Genomic DNA, 12,456 nt, shown 5'->3' on the forward strand with positions numbered 1-12,456 from the left:
TAAAAAATTAAAGAATAATAATACCACTAGCAACTGTGTATTGAGGACTGTTTGAGTCGAATTCTATGATGATTTTTTTTAGTTTAATGTTATTGCAAAAGATGATGTAAATAACTATCCATTAAGTTTTTAAGGCACCAACCCTTTACTCTTTGTTTGATATGAAAGATGTATTGAAAGATGGATGGATGGATGGATGAAATGGATCTTCCATCCATCCTTTCATATGTTTGGTTAAACATGGAAAGATGAATAGAAATAATCTCCTCTTTTATTTGGCATAAAAGGAATAAAAGAAATGAAAGGTGTTATTTATATAACATTTTTACTAGGTTATCTTTTACTAAAAATATTATTATTATCAATTTATAACACTTATAATACTAAAAAAATAAACAAGGTATAAACTTATAATCATTATAATCTATAATTATATAAAAAATTATATAAATATTTAATATTAATTTAACTTAATATAATGAATGATTTTATGAATTAAATATTAATGAATTAGTTATGTATATTAATTTTACAAATAACTAATTAATTTATAATTCAACTAAAATAGTTAATTAATATTATATAAATAGTTAATTAAAATTAGTAAATAAAAATAAAGAAATAGAAGATAATTATAGTTGTTAAACTTATATATTAAAATTAAAATGATTAGTAATAAAATTTTATGGTATATGATTAATAGTATATATAAAAAATATATAAATAATATGAATGAAAAAGTGAAGAAATATTATAGTTTTATCAAAAAAATTAATGAGAGATAAATTTATCCCTGTAAAAATTTACTTGTCAATGCTCCATCCATCCTTCATTGCATTCTTCCAATTCAGAAAGATGCAAATTAGTAGGCCAGAGTGAAAGGATAATTCTTCATTTTTCATTCATCATCTCTATAACTTTTTGAATCGAATAGTGATGGAGGTTATCCATCCTTCCAACCTCATCTATCCATCTTTCATAATCCTAACCAAACTTAGGATTAAAATTATTTAATATTAACTAGAAAGCCTGAATTAAGGGACAAGAAAAATAGGAAATGAAAATGGTCAAGGTTAACACCACAAGTAAAAAAACTCAAAGGTGAAATAAACACAAGCTGCACCACTTTATAAGGTTTCTGAAGTCAACATTTAATTACCGGCATAAATGCTAGATCAAAAAACTTAATGGTAGAAATGCATCTTTCTCGGTTGGTGGAAGTTTTGCCATGTCAGAGTGCAAAACACACCTTCCACTTCACTAGAAATTTTACAAGATGCTTCCACAATATAATAACAGAGAATCCAAATCATACAGTTAACGCATAATTTTGAGCTATTTTTCTTAACTCATGGGCACATACACCATGCTAGCTGTGGATGATCCACGAACAATGAACACTATTTTGTACATGGTTCCTCCCATGAATATCTATTCCCACAACGAGCGCGTCTCACTTTGGGGGAAGAAGACTAGCAAGACATTGGAGAGGATCTATGACCCAGAAGAAGAGGTCTTCGGGAAGATCAAAGGTGAACATGAAATTTCCCAAAAGCTTTAGATGCAACAAATTAAGGAATTCTGACATGCATCCTTGATTTGTGAACATTAAGTAGACTAAAGTATATCTTCTAGGCTAACAATTCACTTGTGCTTGGTTTAGGTAATGGGGTACAAAGTCAACCTTTTTTTTTCCCCCTCTGACCCCCTCATATATCATCTCAGTCATGGTGGGCTGTTACATGATGATTCTACCAATAAGCAAAATCATAACAATTGATTTACATGCCGTTAAACATTACAATATACACTCATCAGGAGTATAACTTCTTTCTTCTTCTTCTTCATATTTTTTTTTTTTTTTTTTTTTTTTGTTGTGTGACAATCACAAGGATGGTCTTATACCAAACAACCTCTTATGGTTGATTTAGATGATAGTTGGTGGTTAGGCTCAGGTTTATTTATCACATAACTTCCTACAAAAATATCTTTGCCACGAGATCATGGGTAATAAAATCAACATCTATATTAGAAGATTCAGCCTTTAGTATAGTTGTTAGCACCAATGACCTTTGGAAAAACAGTTACTCTTAAAAATATGTAATATATTTATAAAAATAGAAAAAAATCTTGTGTTTTATGTATTTACATGGTCTTTATGGCTTTGAAATGGTAATAAAAAGATTATTCTGCTGGTGTGCAAAATATTTTTTCCCTTTTAACCAGCAATGAAAGGATTAGTTTGTGAGAAGTTAAGAAGAAAGCGTTGTTTATAAGAGGCGAGAGGATCGGCAGGGGCAACCTGAGCCAACAAAGGAAAGGAAGCTGAATTTTACCAAAATTTTGATAATACTCTTAACTTATTTCTATAGACCATTTAATACATCCCCAATAGATGTAAGTTGTCCTTCTATTTGCTAGAGCATATACGAGCATCAATTCCGATGGTTTTGAGTTCCGACCATGATTTGCTGCAACGAAAAACCTTTTAAACACTGCTTAGTCTTGTCATTGCATCATCTGATGCGAACTCTACATCATCAAAATCCTATACAAATGGATAATTCATAATCGTACCAAATTCATCGCATTATTTTTGGACCAATTCAATTAAAACTCGGGAAGGCACAGACTTAATGGTGTTAAAAATCGTCGATCAACCGGAATCAATTGGGATTTCGATTGAGACGTGGATCCAAACACCCATAGCGATGGCCTTCTGAGTCACCGTTCCACCTCCACTACTCCTCTTCCTTTGCCGCTGCCCCTAAAGCCGTGTACGATGCCGGCAGCTCACAACTTCGTGTTTCTCCTTTTCTCCATCTCATTCATCTTCTTTCTTATAACCTCCACAAGAGCAGCACTCACTCCCTCCCTCTCCACCATAACATTCCCAAACTGTCCAACTAACAGCCCTTCTCTTCCTCCCTCTAACGCTACCACCACCACCCGCCGTCCTTCCTCGTCCTTTGGTGACTACCTGGACTTCAACGCCGGCCTCGTCTAGCGCCGGTGACCTCCTGGGAAACAAAGGCGCCACCTTCTTTTTTCGTTCCCATCCCTCAAAATCTCCCCTCTATGTACAAAATTAACAGAACAAACAATGAATGGGATGCAAGCGTCCGGCGACAATTGCAACCAAGAAGGCACGTCGATCTTATGCAGGGCCGGGTTACAACCTAAATGAATATTGTTTCCGTTCTTTCCTTTGTATCAGTGTTTTTTTTTTTTTTTTTTTTTTTGCTCTATCAACCTGTGATGTGTCGAGCGATGGTTGAAGTGGTCCAGGAATGACGTGTGGACCTAATTCAACCAAAAAATCTTTCACACCAACCTACCAACGTGATCCTTTCGCGCCTACCCGACCGAGGTAAGCTTACTCGAGCCAACCCTTATAAATTACCATCAACGAGCTGGGTCCCGGACATAGCTGAGATTGTCCAGTTCCATACTTGGCAGGAGAAGCTTATTTCCTTGGCCAGCATCATCGGACGGTCGAGAATGGCTGGGGAGAAGAGCAAGATCCTGATCATCGGCAGCACGGGGTACATCGGAAAGTTCATCACGGCGGCGAGTGCGCGGTCAGGTCACCCCACCTTCGCCTTTGTGAGAGACACCGCCCCCTCCGATCCGGCCAAGGCGAAGCTCCTGGACGACTTCAAGGCCTCGGGCGTCACCCTCATCCAAGTAACCGAGAACTCTAACCCTAATTTCCCATAAAGCTGTCGCCTTTATTGGTATCTCTTTCCAATTTTAGGGGGATCTTTATGATCATGGGAGCTTGGTGAAGGCGATAAAGCAAGTGGACGTGGTGATCTCGACGGTGGGGTTCTTGCAAGTGGCCGATCAGACCAAGATCATCGCCGCAATTAAAGAAGCTGGAAACATTAAGGCGAGGGCTTCTTCATCCCTCTCTCCTCATTTTGATCTCTATTTTTAATTTTGCTAGTTGTGAGAATGGAATCTGGTCGCTGCCATCCGCTGTGTACGAGGTCCTCTTTATAACGTTCGGATGGGTTTGAACTTTTTTTTGATAAAGTGAGGTTATGATTTTAATATTTTAACCCCTCCTGTCCGGCCTCCTTCAATTGTTTCGGGAGACGGATCTCCATGTGCTTCCCATCCCACGAATGGCACGAGTGAACCATAACAACCTTAGATACTTGTACATGGATGTGTATGCGTGGGTGCGTACGAACAAGATATACATAAACTGCTGCCAGATGTAAAATACTATAATTTCAGAACAACTTACTTATAAACGCCGAGAAGGTATATGTTACTCTCACTAACATCAGAAGGATCAGGGATGCAGCTAATTTTCATTCACACATTATCTGTATTTCCAGTAAATATGAACTTTGCCAGAAAGACCATTATCATTTTGCTTAATTTCTAATGGTACATGTCTTTTAACATATGCCATTTTATTTTGTCAGATATACTTTATTGCTCAATTCCAACATGATAAATCCAAAATTATGCTAGCTAGTAATCTTTGTTTCGTTGAAGCATGTTTTGAAAACTTATTCATTTGTTTGATATTTTTGCTTCTCTTGGAAATGTATGGGTGTTCTCATGCCATCCCTCTGAAGTTGCTACTTATCGATACCTAGGTCGGCTTCAGGGTTTGAATCATCAACTCTTTGCAGCAAATAACTTTCTGACTTTCCCTAAATTATTCTATTCTTTTGCACTGCCGCACGATGTCTGCCATATTTTGGAATATTCATGCAAGATCGACTGATAGTTGCTAAAATGTTGGACGCCAAACTGCTTGTGGAGGCATCTATGTTTACAATAATTATATATGGATTCCATTTATCCTTGGCGAATCAATTTGGTGAATCTTTATATATGGGCTTACATTCTTGCAATCTTTGGTAATAGGATTATTTTCTCTTTGAATAATTTTATACTGAACTTTGTTTTGGAGTTTGCAGAGATTCTTCCCATCTGAATTTGGGAATGATGTCGATCGTGTGCATGCTGTGGAGCCAGCAAAATCAACATTTGCCATCAAGGCCCAGATCAGACGTGCTATTGAAGCAGAGGGGATTCCTTACACTATTGTTTGTTCCAACTTCTTTGCTGGTTACTTCCTTCCATCAATTGGACAAGCCGGAGAGGCTGGTCTTCCCACGGATAAAGTTGTTATCTTAGGTGATGGGAATACCAAAGGTAACTAACTATTTTGGTCTTGCCAGTGTTCACCTCTGTCAGTTTGCTAGAACCAAAACCCATAAATGGTGAAGAGAAAGTTGGCAAAATCATCACATTTGAAGAAGCCATTTGTCAGCTAATCTGGCATTATTTCCCTTGTTTCAGTAATCTTTGTGAACGAAGATGACATTGGCACATTCACCATTAGAGCCGTGGATGACCCAAGAACACGGAACAAGATTCTGCATCTTAGACCACCCCCCAACACCTTATCTCACAATGAGCTAGTCTCCCTGTGGGAGAAGAAGGTTGGCAAGACCTTTGAGAGGGTTTATGTTCCTGAAGAACAAGTTCTGAAGCAGATCCAAGGTGCATAGAAACTTAATCTAGGTTCAAGATTAAGATCATCATAAACCTATCCCCTAACACAGGTGCTTATTGTCTTTCAGAATCTCCCATTCCGTTGAATATCGTGCTGTCTATCTGCTTCTCTGTCTTCATTAAGGGGGACCATACAAACTTTCAGATTGAGCCATCATTTGATGTGGAAGCCACGGAGCTCTATCCTGATGTCAAATACACTACCGTTGATGAGTATCTGAACCGGTTTATCTGAAAGTACACTTCTTAATTCGGCTAGTACCACTTTTACTTCTGATGTGTTTAGGTACCTTTATGATGTTTTCGTTATGCTTGTTTGATATTAAAGGATTCCTGTCTGTGTTTTGGTTACATATATAAAAGGATTCCTGACTGTCTTTTGGTTATGTATATAAATATCTTCAATGTTATTTGTTCCAAAGCATGAAATCTTAGTGTCTTTTTTCCCCCTGACAATGGGGAGGCTTAGTCACATCCATCCTTCTTTATTATTATTTACTATTATTAGTATTATTATAATGTCGGTACTATTATTGCTACTATTATTCTTACTGTTATTGCTCCTATCATTACTTTTATTGCTATTATAACTATTATTATCATCATGATCATTTTCATTATCATTATTTTAAGAGTGCGAGAGGGATCTCTGTTGAAGTTCATGCACCTCTTCCAATGAGAAAAGGCTTGGTTACAAGAGGCATTAGGTCTATTGAGGCCCAAACAGTTGGCTCCAACCGAAACAAGCTTGGTAGAGATTGTGAATGCTTCTCCTGTTTAGCATTAAAGTTTGGTAGACTGTAATTTATCTTAATCTCATCTACTTGCGGTCAATTTAGTTTAAGGTTAACATTATTTTCTCCATAATTGATTTGAAGTTTGGTGCTTTGGATAAGGTTTTACATCTCGGTAGGATGGAGGGCGTCCCGGTCGCCTCATCCTATTTTTATGAGAAAATGAGATCGAAATGGGGTCAAAACTTCGAAACCCATCTACTCGGGGAGACATGAAAAAAAAAGAAGAGAAAGAAAGGAAAAATAAAAAAAAAAGAAAGAAATAAAGAAAAGTAAAAAAGAAAGGAAACTAGGGGGAGAGATAGAAAATATCATAAGGATGCATGATCAAAACTGCCATCAGGACAGGATGGGACATCAAAGCTTCCCATTCCATGGAGAAATGCAGATATCTCCATCCCATCAAATTTAAAACCTTTGCCTTGAATGTGGTGTGAGAATTGAAAACAATCAGACCTTGTTAGGATAGTGAGAACTTGGCTAGCAATTATTCGCGGTAAATGATGATGGCATGTTTAAAATATTTTCAACTATTGAACCGAGCATTGATGAGAATAGACTAGGTGTAAGAAATTAAAGATGATAATACCACGAGCAACTGTACATGGAGGACTGTTTTAATTGAATTCTATGGTGATTTCTTTTAGTTTAAATGTTATTGCAAAAGATGATGTAAATAAGTGCCCATCAAGTTTTCAAGGAACCAACCCTTTAGGGTCAGCTAACATTAACTAGAAAGCCTGAATTAAAGGGCAAGAAAAATAGGAAATGAAAATGGTCAAGGTTAACACCGCAAGTAAAAAACCCATAGATGAAATAAAGACAAGCTGCACCACTTTATGAGGTTTCTGAAGTCAACATTTAATTACCAGCATAAATGCTAGATCAAATAACATTATAGTAGAAATGCATCTCTTTCAGCTGGAAGTATTGCCATGTCAAAGTGCAAAACACACCTTGAACTTCATTCGGAATTTTACAAGATGCTTCTACAATATAAGAATAGAGTATCCAAATCATACAGTTAAGGCATAATTTTGAGCTGTTTTTCTTAACTTATCGGCACATACAGCATGCTGGCCATGGATGACCCAGGAACAGTGAACACTATTTTGTACATGGTTCCTCCAATGAATATCTATTGCCACAGTAAGCATGTCTCGCTTTGGGGAAAGGAGACTGGCAAGACATTGGAGAGGATCTGTGTCCCAGAAGAAGAGGTCCACAAGAAGATCAAAGGTGAACAAGAAATTTCCCAAAAGCTTTAGATGCAGCCAATTAAGGAATTCTGATATGCATCTGTTGATTTGTTAACATTTAGACTGACAAGATGTCTTTTAGGCTAACAATTCACTTGTGCTCAGTTTAGGTAATGGCATTCATAATCAACCTTTTTCCCTCTCATGTATCATCTCAATCATGGTGGGCTGTTACATAATGTTTTTACTAATAAGCAAGCTCATAACAATTGATTTACATGCCGTAAAACATTACAATATACACTCATCACAATTATAGCTTCTTTTTTTTTTTTTTTTTTTTTTTTTTTTTTTTTTTTTTTTTTTTTTTTTAAACAATGACTATAATCTTCTTATATGTTTTGGTCAATACTTATCTTCTAATTTAGAATTTTCTATCCATTGCAGAACCATGAGTATATGAGAGGTAAAAATCTCAGAAGACAGTAGCCTCTTTTTTCTTTCTATATGCATTATGCATCGTATCATATCATCTTAGGGTATCTGAACATTAAAATGGGTATGTTAAATGTAAATCAGGGCCCTTATCTTTCAAAAAGAAATGCTCATCAGGAGGATTCTGGGGTTTTCTCCTTACAGTAGCTTTCTTTGCCTTTCTGTGGTGCGGAGTCCCCGTTCGCAGTAATTTCTTACTGGGTATAAAATACTCCATATTTGTCGAGGGAGACGGCACCAACTATGAAGCCAAACCATCATTTGGTGTAGAGGCCACTGTGTTTTATCTGGATATCAGATACACCAATGAAATTACAGAATGTGATCATATTTTAATAGAAGGTTTGTTGGACCTAAATGCTTGATCTTAAAGTGGCATATTTTCTTCTAAAAAATTCATTTGTGACCCAAGTCCTACTTAGTTACATAGAAACTCTCGTTTTTGTTTGTCCCCCTTCTTTCCCTTGGAGTGACCACCTTGGCCACTCCACCTTGTATCATTTCATCTTTCCAATGAATGGGTGACAATCTCAACTGTCAAAAACAGGCAAAATCCCTTTCTAATAATACTATCTTCCAAAATCCTCTGTTAGATTAGTCTTAACTTAATCCCTTTAACTTGTTTCTTATCACAACTCCCCAACAGCAACAAGGAAGTCTTATTCCTATGTTTTTCCCACTTAAAAGGTCCTGCTGTACCTATTTGCAACAATAAGACTAGCATTTCTGCTCAATAATATGCACATTATAAAATCCTATAACATAGATGTTTGCTGTTCTTCTCTTGAGGAAATCCCAGTTTCATACTTTAAAGGGTCCTGCTGCACTCAACTGCAAAAATAAGACTAGCTTTTCTTCTCAATTATATGCACATTAAAAAAACTCTATAGTATTCGCGTTTATTATTCTTCTTTTGAGCAAATCATGTGTTTGCAGGGTACAACTACTCTGGAAAGCTGTGAACAAATGAGTTGAATTACAAGTCGATCCTTTCAACTGAACCCTGTAATAAATTTGGAGAGATGGGAGATAACAGAAGGAAGCAATCAAATACAATGCACACTCCAAATTCTTCTAGTTATTTGCTACAAAATTTTAAAGAATAAATCATTGACATGAAATACAATTCAGAATCTTTTTTCTTAAAAAAAAAAAAAAATTAGCAATGAGAAAATGTGAATTAACAAAAATTGTATCAGTCAATTCTAATGGAATTTCATAGGGAAAAACAAATCACCCCATCCCTCTAACATGGCAGAAGAATTATCCATCCAACCTTATCTTATATAAGAACTCCAGTAGATCCGGGCATCCATTTATTACCAACCAGATTTCCTCTCTTCTTCTATCCTTCACTCCATCCTGAGAATAAATAAATAAATACATCAAAAAATCTCCATTACCTCAGTGTTCCATTTGCTGGCATCGATGCTGGCTCCGGCGCCGGTGCCGGTGCTGGTGCTTGTGTAATTGTTGTTGTTTTATTCTTTATGTGGCCGTTCTCTATAGAATCCATCATTCTCCTGGTTCTCATCTCATTCCTGGACTCTCCTAACATACAAAGGAGGAAACTTTAGCACAAAAAATGAGAACAAACAGACAACAGAAAAAAACAAAATCAAAATTTGCACTAAGACCCCTTACCTTGAGAAGCCAGATTGGGCCTTGCCGATGCTGACCAAAAGATGAGAGTTGGGGTGATGATGCTGAGCAGAGCCCAGAAGAAAAAGACCAGAACAAAGCCTCTGGGGAGCATCTCTCTGTGATATTAGAAGAGGTGAGGAGCTCTCTTCCACAATGGAGGAAGAGGACAGAAGAAGAAGAGAGGAAATATTAATGAGAAGATTAGCAGTTGGAAACTCGCGGCAGTGTAGCGGAGGAAAAGGCAAAAAAGGAAAATTAAAAAAAAAAAAAAATCGTTTTTTATAACTTTATTTGCCAATTCAAAAAGTTATAGTACTTCTTTAGAAGTTGTTTGCTAATTGGTAGGTGAAGGGTTGCTGAGGAGGGGACTGTGATTGATAGCGACCCCTCGTTTCTGTTGGCCAATTCCACTTTGTTTCTCGTGGTGGGTTGAATCTCTTCGTAAAAGCCATGCACCATCCGTTTGGTGGAACTTTGAATGAATACACTAAGATTTTCTTCTCTGCATGGCCCAACCATTAATTGGATCACATAATGAAACAAAAAATGATAATGTTATAGCGAGTTCCTGACATCATAATGCAGGCAAGCCGAATCCACCATCCACTATTTACATGTTCTTTTGGACCAAGTCCACTCCAGCACAAGCGTGAAAAAAAAAAAAAAAAAAAGATGGTGAATTGTGGTCGGTTATGACCAGTTACTTGATTAGAAAACATTGTCATTGTTTTCAGCTTCATCCTAGTTATCTACGCTACCAAACGTTTCACTGGGGCTCCCTATTACCTTTTGCTGATATTTATTTGGAGCATTATCTAACTTCCATTATGATAAGGTAGAAGAAGGAAGAAAGGTTCTTTTGCTATAATTATAGAACTTTTGATTATGTGGTGCAATCGATCGATCATTGGAGCATCCAAGGATGACATTTACCGCGAACCTTTAGTGAAGGTCCTTGCAGAGTACCATACAAGCAATATAAAACATCAACAGATTCCCCTTCATATATAAAAATGTGTAAATGGGTATCCTAAGGCTATTTGATTCCAGACATATGCCATAAAAGAACCAATCTCTTCATATGCTTTCACGTTGTCTATTATCAATAATATGCTTTCGCATCTCATAAACATAAATAAGGGCCTTGCATAACCTGGTAGCAGTTGCCGCAGGCCTTTCATGACAAGCTCTTGAGGTCTCTTTCCTCTAGAATAAGACTCTACAGTGGGAACTAGTAGAACTGCAGCTATCTCACGTTCCAAATCACGTAGGTAAGTCTCAGATGTTTGGAGATACAAAACTTCTAAAATGGAGCAAGGAAACAAGACTTTGGAACAATGGCTCTTAACCTTGTTTCCAATGTGCGAACACAAGTAAATAGGTATTTGGTTTACAATAGAAATTGAAATAAAAATTGAAACGTTCATATCTTTTGATCCAAATTAGAATGTCATGGAACTGAGGCCTTTGGACTTGTCTTACCTATTGGCCGGGTCAAGACTTGCAAATTGAGAAGGAAAAAAAAAAAAAAGAGAGAGAAGTTCCGTCGGTCGGTTTGGTACCAAGTAGCTATCTTGTGCATTGGCTGGCAACACGCAAAAGAGAAAACTATCATAACATTTTATAGGTGTCATGTTCCCATCATTACAAAAGCCATCAGAGTTGAAATTATATATATATATATATATATATTCCAATTATGGGAGGCGTCCGCCACTGCGTGGTTTAGGGAGGGTCACATGTAGCCTTGCTCCTTGCGTGAAGAACTTGACTTCTATATTTTGAACCGCGCCGGAGCAATCTTATCTTGGATCTAAGCCATGACCGTTCTCGTTCTGATTGAAACTACATCCAAAAAAAGATTTTGCAGTAGCATTAGAATCACTAAGATTCAATACATACTTCTCTTTTAGTAACAATATGTGTCAAGGTGCATTTTACGGCTATACTCCCTTTTAAATTTAATACATTCCCGCTAGAGTTTTCAAGCTTTACCATGCATAAGGTGAGTCCAAGTGCAATTGGGGCAAACGATATTGCAGCATAATATTTCAACCTAGGTATTGACTAATCCATGTTCATTGATCATCATCAGTGGTCTTGTTTAATTATTTCCATTGCATGGCATTAATATACGACCGATGTCCCCATGAAATCTCGGTTGCCCTTAACTTCTCTATAGAACAATTGCAACCCAAATAACTCAAGTCTATGGTACAATAATACAAGGCGAAGCTGCAATGAAGTGGTTTCAGTTCTTGTTTCTAGCCAACTAATCCTAATGTTCGTTTCCGCAAACCATGTGAAAAAAAACGACTATGATCTCCTATCCAAATTATATAAAGACTTTCAACTGAGATTCGTAATCCCGATAACGAGTATTGTATTAGTACCTAATCAATACACTATGATATGATATTCATCGGTACTAAAATGGCTCTTAATTATTTTCTCAATTTTTTTTTGATATGTCTTGATATCAGTCGGTATATTTTTGTACAAATTGGTACATTTTAATATAGGTCAATATGCTTTGTACGGATTTGTACAATTTGATGTTGAATTTCATATCAACTTCTTCTGAAACAATATGATATGTACTGTACAAATTGATATGAATGGTATGGCTGATCATACTTAATTTTTTTTTTTTTCTGATAGATAATCCTTTCCATTTTAGATACGATGCAAAAGAAAAAAAATTAAAATTGCATTTGGTGTATTGCCAAGTAATCTTGAAAGATAATATGGATTGACTTACTATCATTAAATTATCAGTA

General features: G+C 36.5%; 2 protein-coding genes across 11 annotated transcripts; one reads left to right on the forward strand and one right to left on the reverse strand.

Annotated features, from left to right (window-relative positions):
* The first annotated feature begins 1,481 nt into the window (after positions 1-1,481).
* On the forward strand, positions 1,482-9,158 carry LOC105058757 (phenylcoumaran benzylic ether reductase Pyrc5). Of its 9 annotated transcripts, XR_012137121.1 has the most exons (9): positions 1,482-1,532; positions 3,460-3,687; positions 3,758-3,892; positions 4,944-5,181; positions 5,329-5,532; positions 5,613-5,830; positions 7,985-8,003; positions 8,117-8,374; positions 8,969-9,158. XR_012137121.1 is itself a non-coding variant. In XM_073249162.1 (8 exons), exons 1-6 carry the CDS (start codon positions 1,497-1,499, stop codon positions 5,777-5,779), a joined length of 1,008 nt encoding a protein of 335 aa, XP_073105263.1. In that variant the 5' UTR covers positions 1,482-1,496; the 3' UTR covers positions 5,780-5,781; positions 7,985-8,003; positions 8,117-8,373. The 9 variants fall into 9 exon arrangements, 6 of the variants coding, with proteins under 6 accessions (XP_073105263.1, XP_073105261.1, XP_073105262.1 ...); XM_073249162.1 differs by lacking the exon at positions 8,969-9,158 and having other exon boundaries at positions 5,613-5,781; positions 8,117-8,373; XR_012137118.1 differs by lacking the exons at positions 7,985-8,003; positions 8,117-8,374.
* On the reverse strand, positions 7,415-9,948 carry LOC109506678 (uncharacterized). 2 transcript variants are annotated; one of them, XM_073249166.1, is made up of 3 exons: positions 9,677-9,948; positions 9,436-9,583; positions 7,415-7,539 (listed from the first exon to the last, which is right to left on the reverse strand). In XM_073249166.1, exons 1-3 carry the CDS (start codon positions 9,786-9,788, stop codon positions 7,446-7,448), a joined length of 354 nt encoding a protein of 117 aa, XP_073105267.1. In that variant the 5' UTR covers positions 9,789-9,948; the 3' UTR covers positions 7,415-7,445. The 2 variants fall into 2 exon arrangements, with proteins under 2 accessions (XP_073105267.1, XP_019710796.1); XM_019855237.2 differs by lacking the exon at positions 7,415-7,539 and adding an exon at positions 8,181-8,319 and having other exon boundaries at positions 9,677-9,943.
* Between the last annotated feature and the right edge of the window lie 2,508 nt (positions 9,949-12,456).

The sequence above is a fragment of the Elaeis guineensis genome, chromosome 15 (genome assembly GCF_000442705.2).
Source record: "Elaeis guineensis isolate ETL-2024a chromosome 15, EG11, whole genome shotgun sequence".
In the NCBI taxonomy this organism is placed as follows: Eukaryota; Viridiplantae; Streptophyta; class Magnoliopsida; order Arecales; family Arecaceae; genus Elaeis; species Elaeis guineensis.

Coding starts and splice junctions, on each gene's coding strand:
- LOC109506678 (XM_073249166.1), bottom strand. CDS start 9,788: ATGCTCCCCAGAGGCTTTGTTCTGGTCTTTTTCTTCTGGGCTCTGCTC. Junction 9,584..9,676: donor GCCCAATCTGGCTTCTCAAG/GTAAGGGGTCTT, acceptor TTTGTATGTTAG/GAGAGTCCAGGAATGAGATG. Junction 7,540..9,435: donor CCAGCAAATGGAACACTGAG/GTAATGGAGATT, acceptor TCTGGGACACAG/ATCCTCTCCAATGTCTTGCC.
- LOC105058757 (XM_073249160.1), top strand. CDS start 1,497: ATGACCCAGAAGAAGAGGTCTTCGGGAAGATCAAAG. Junction 3,893..4,943: donor AAGAAGCTGGAAACATTAAG/GCGAGGGCTTCT, acceptor TGGAGTTTGCAG/AGATTCTTCCCATCTGAATT. Junction 5,182..5,328: donor AGGTGATGGGAATACCAAAG/GTAACTAACTAT, acceptor CCCTTGTTTCAG/TAATCTTTGTGAACGAAGAT.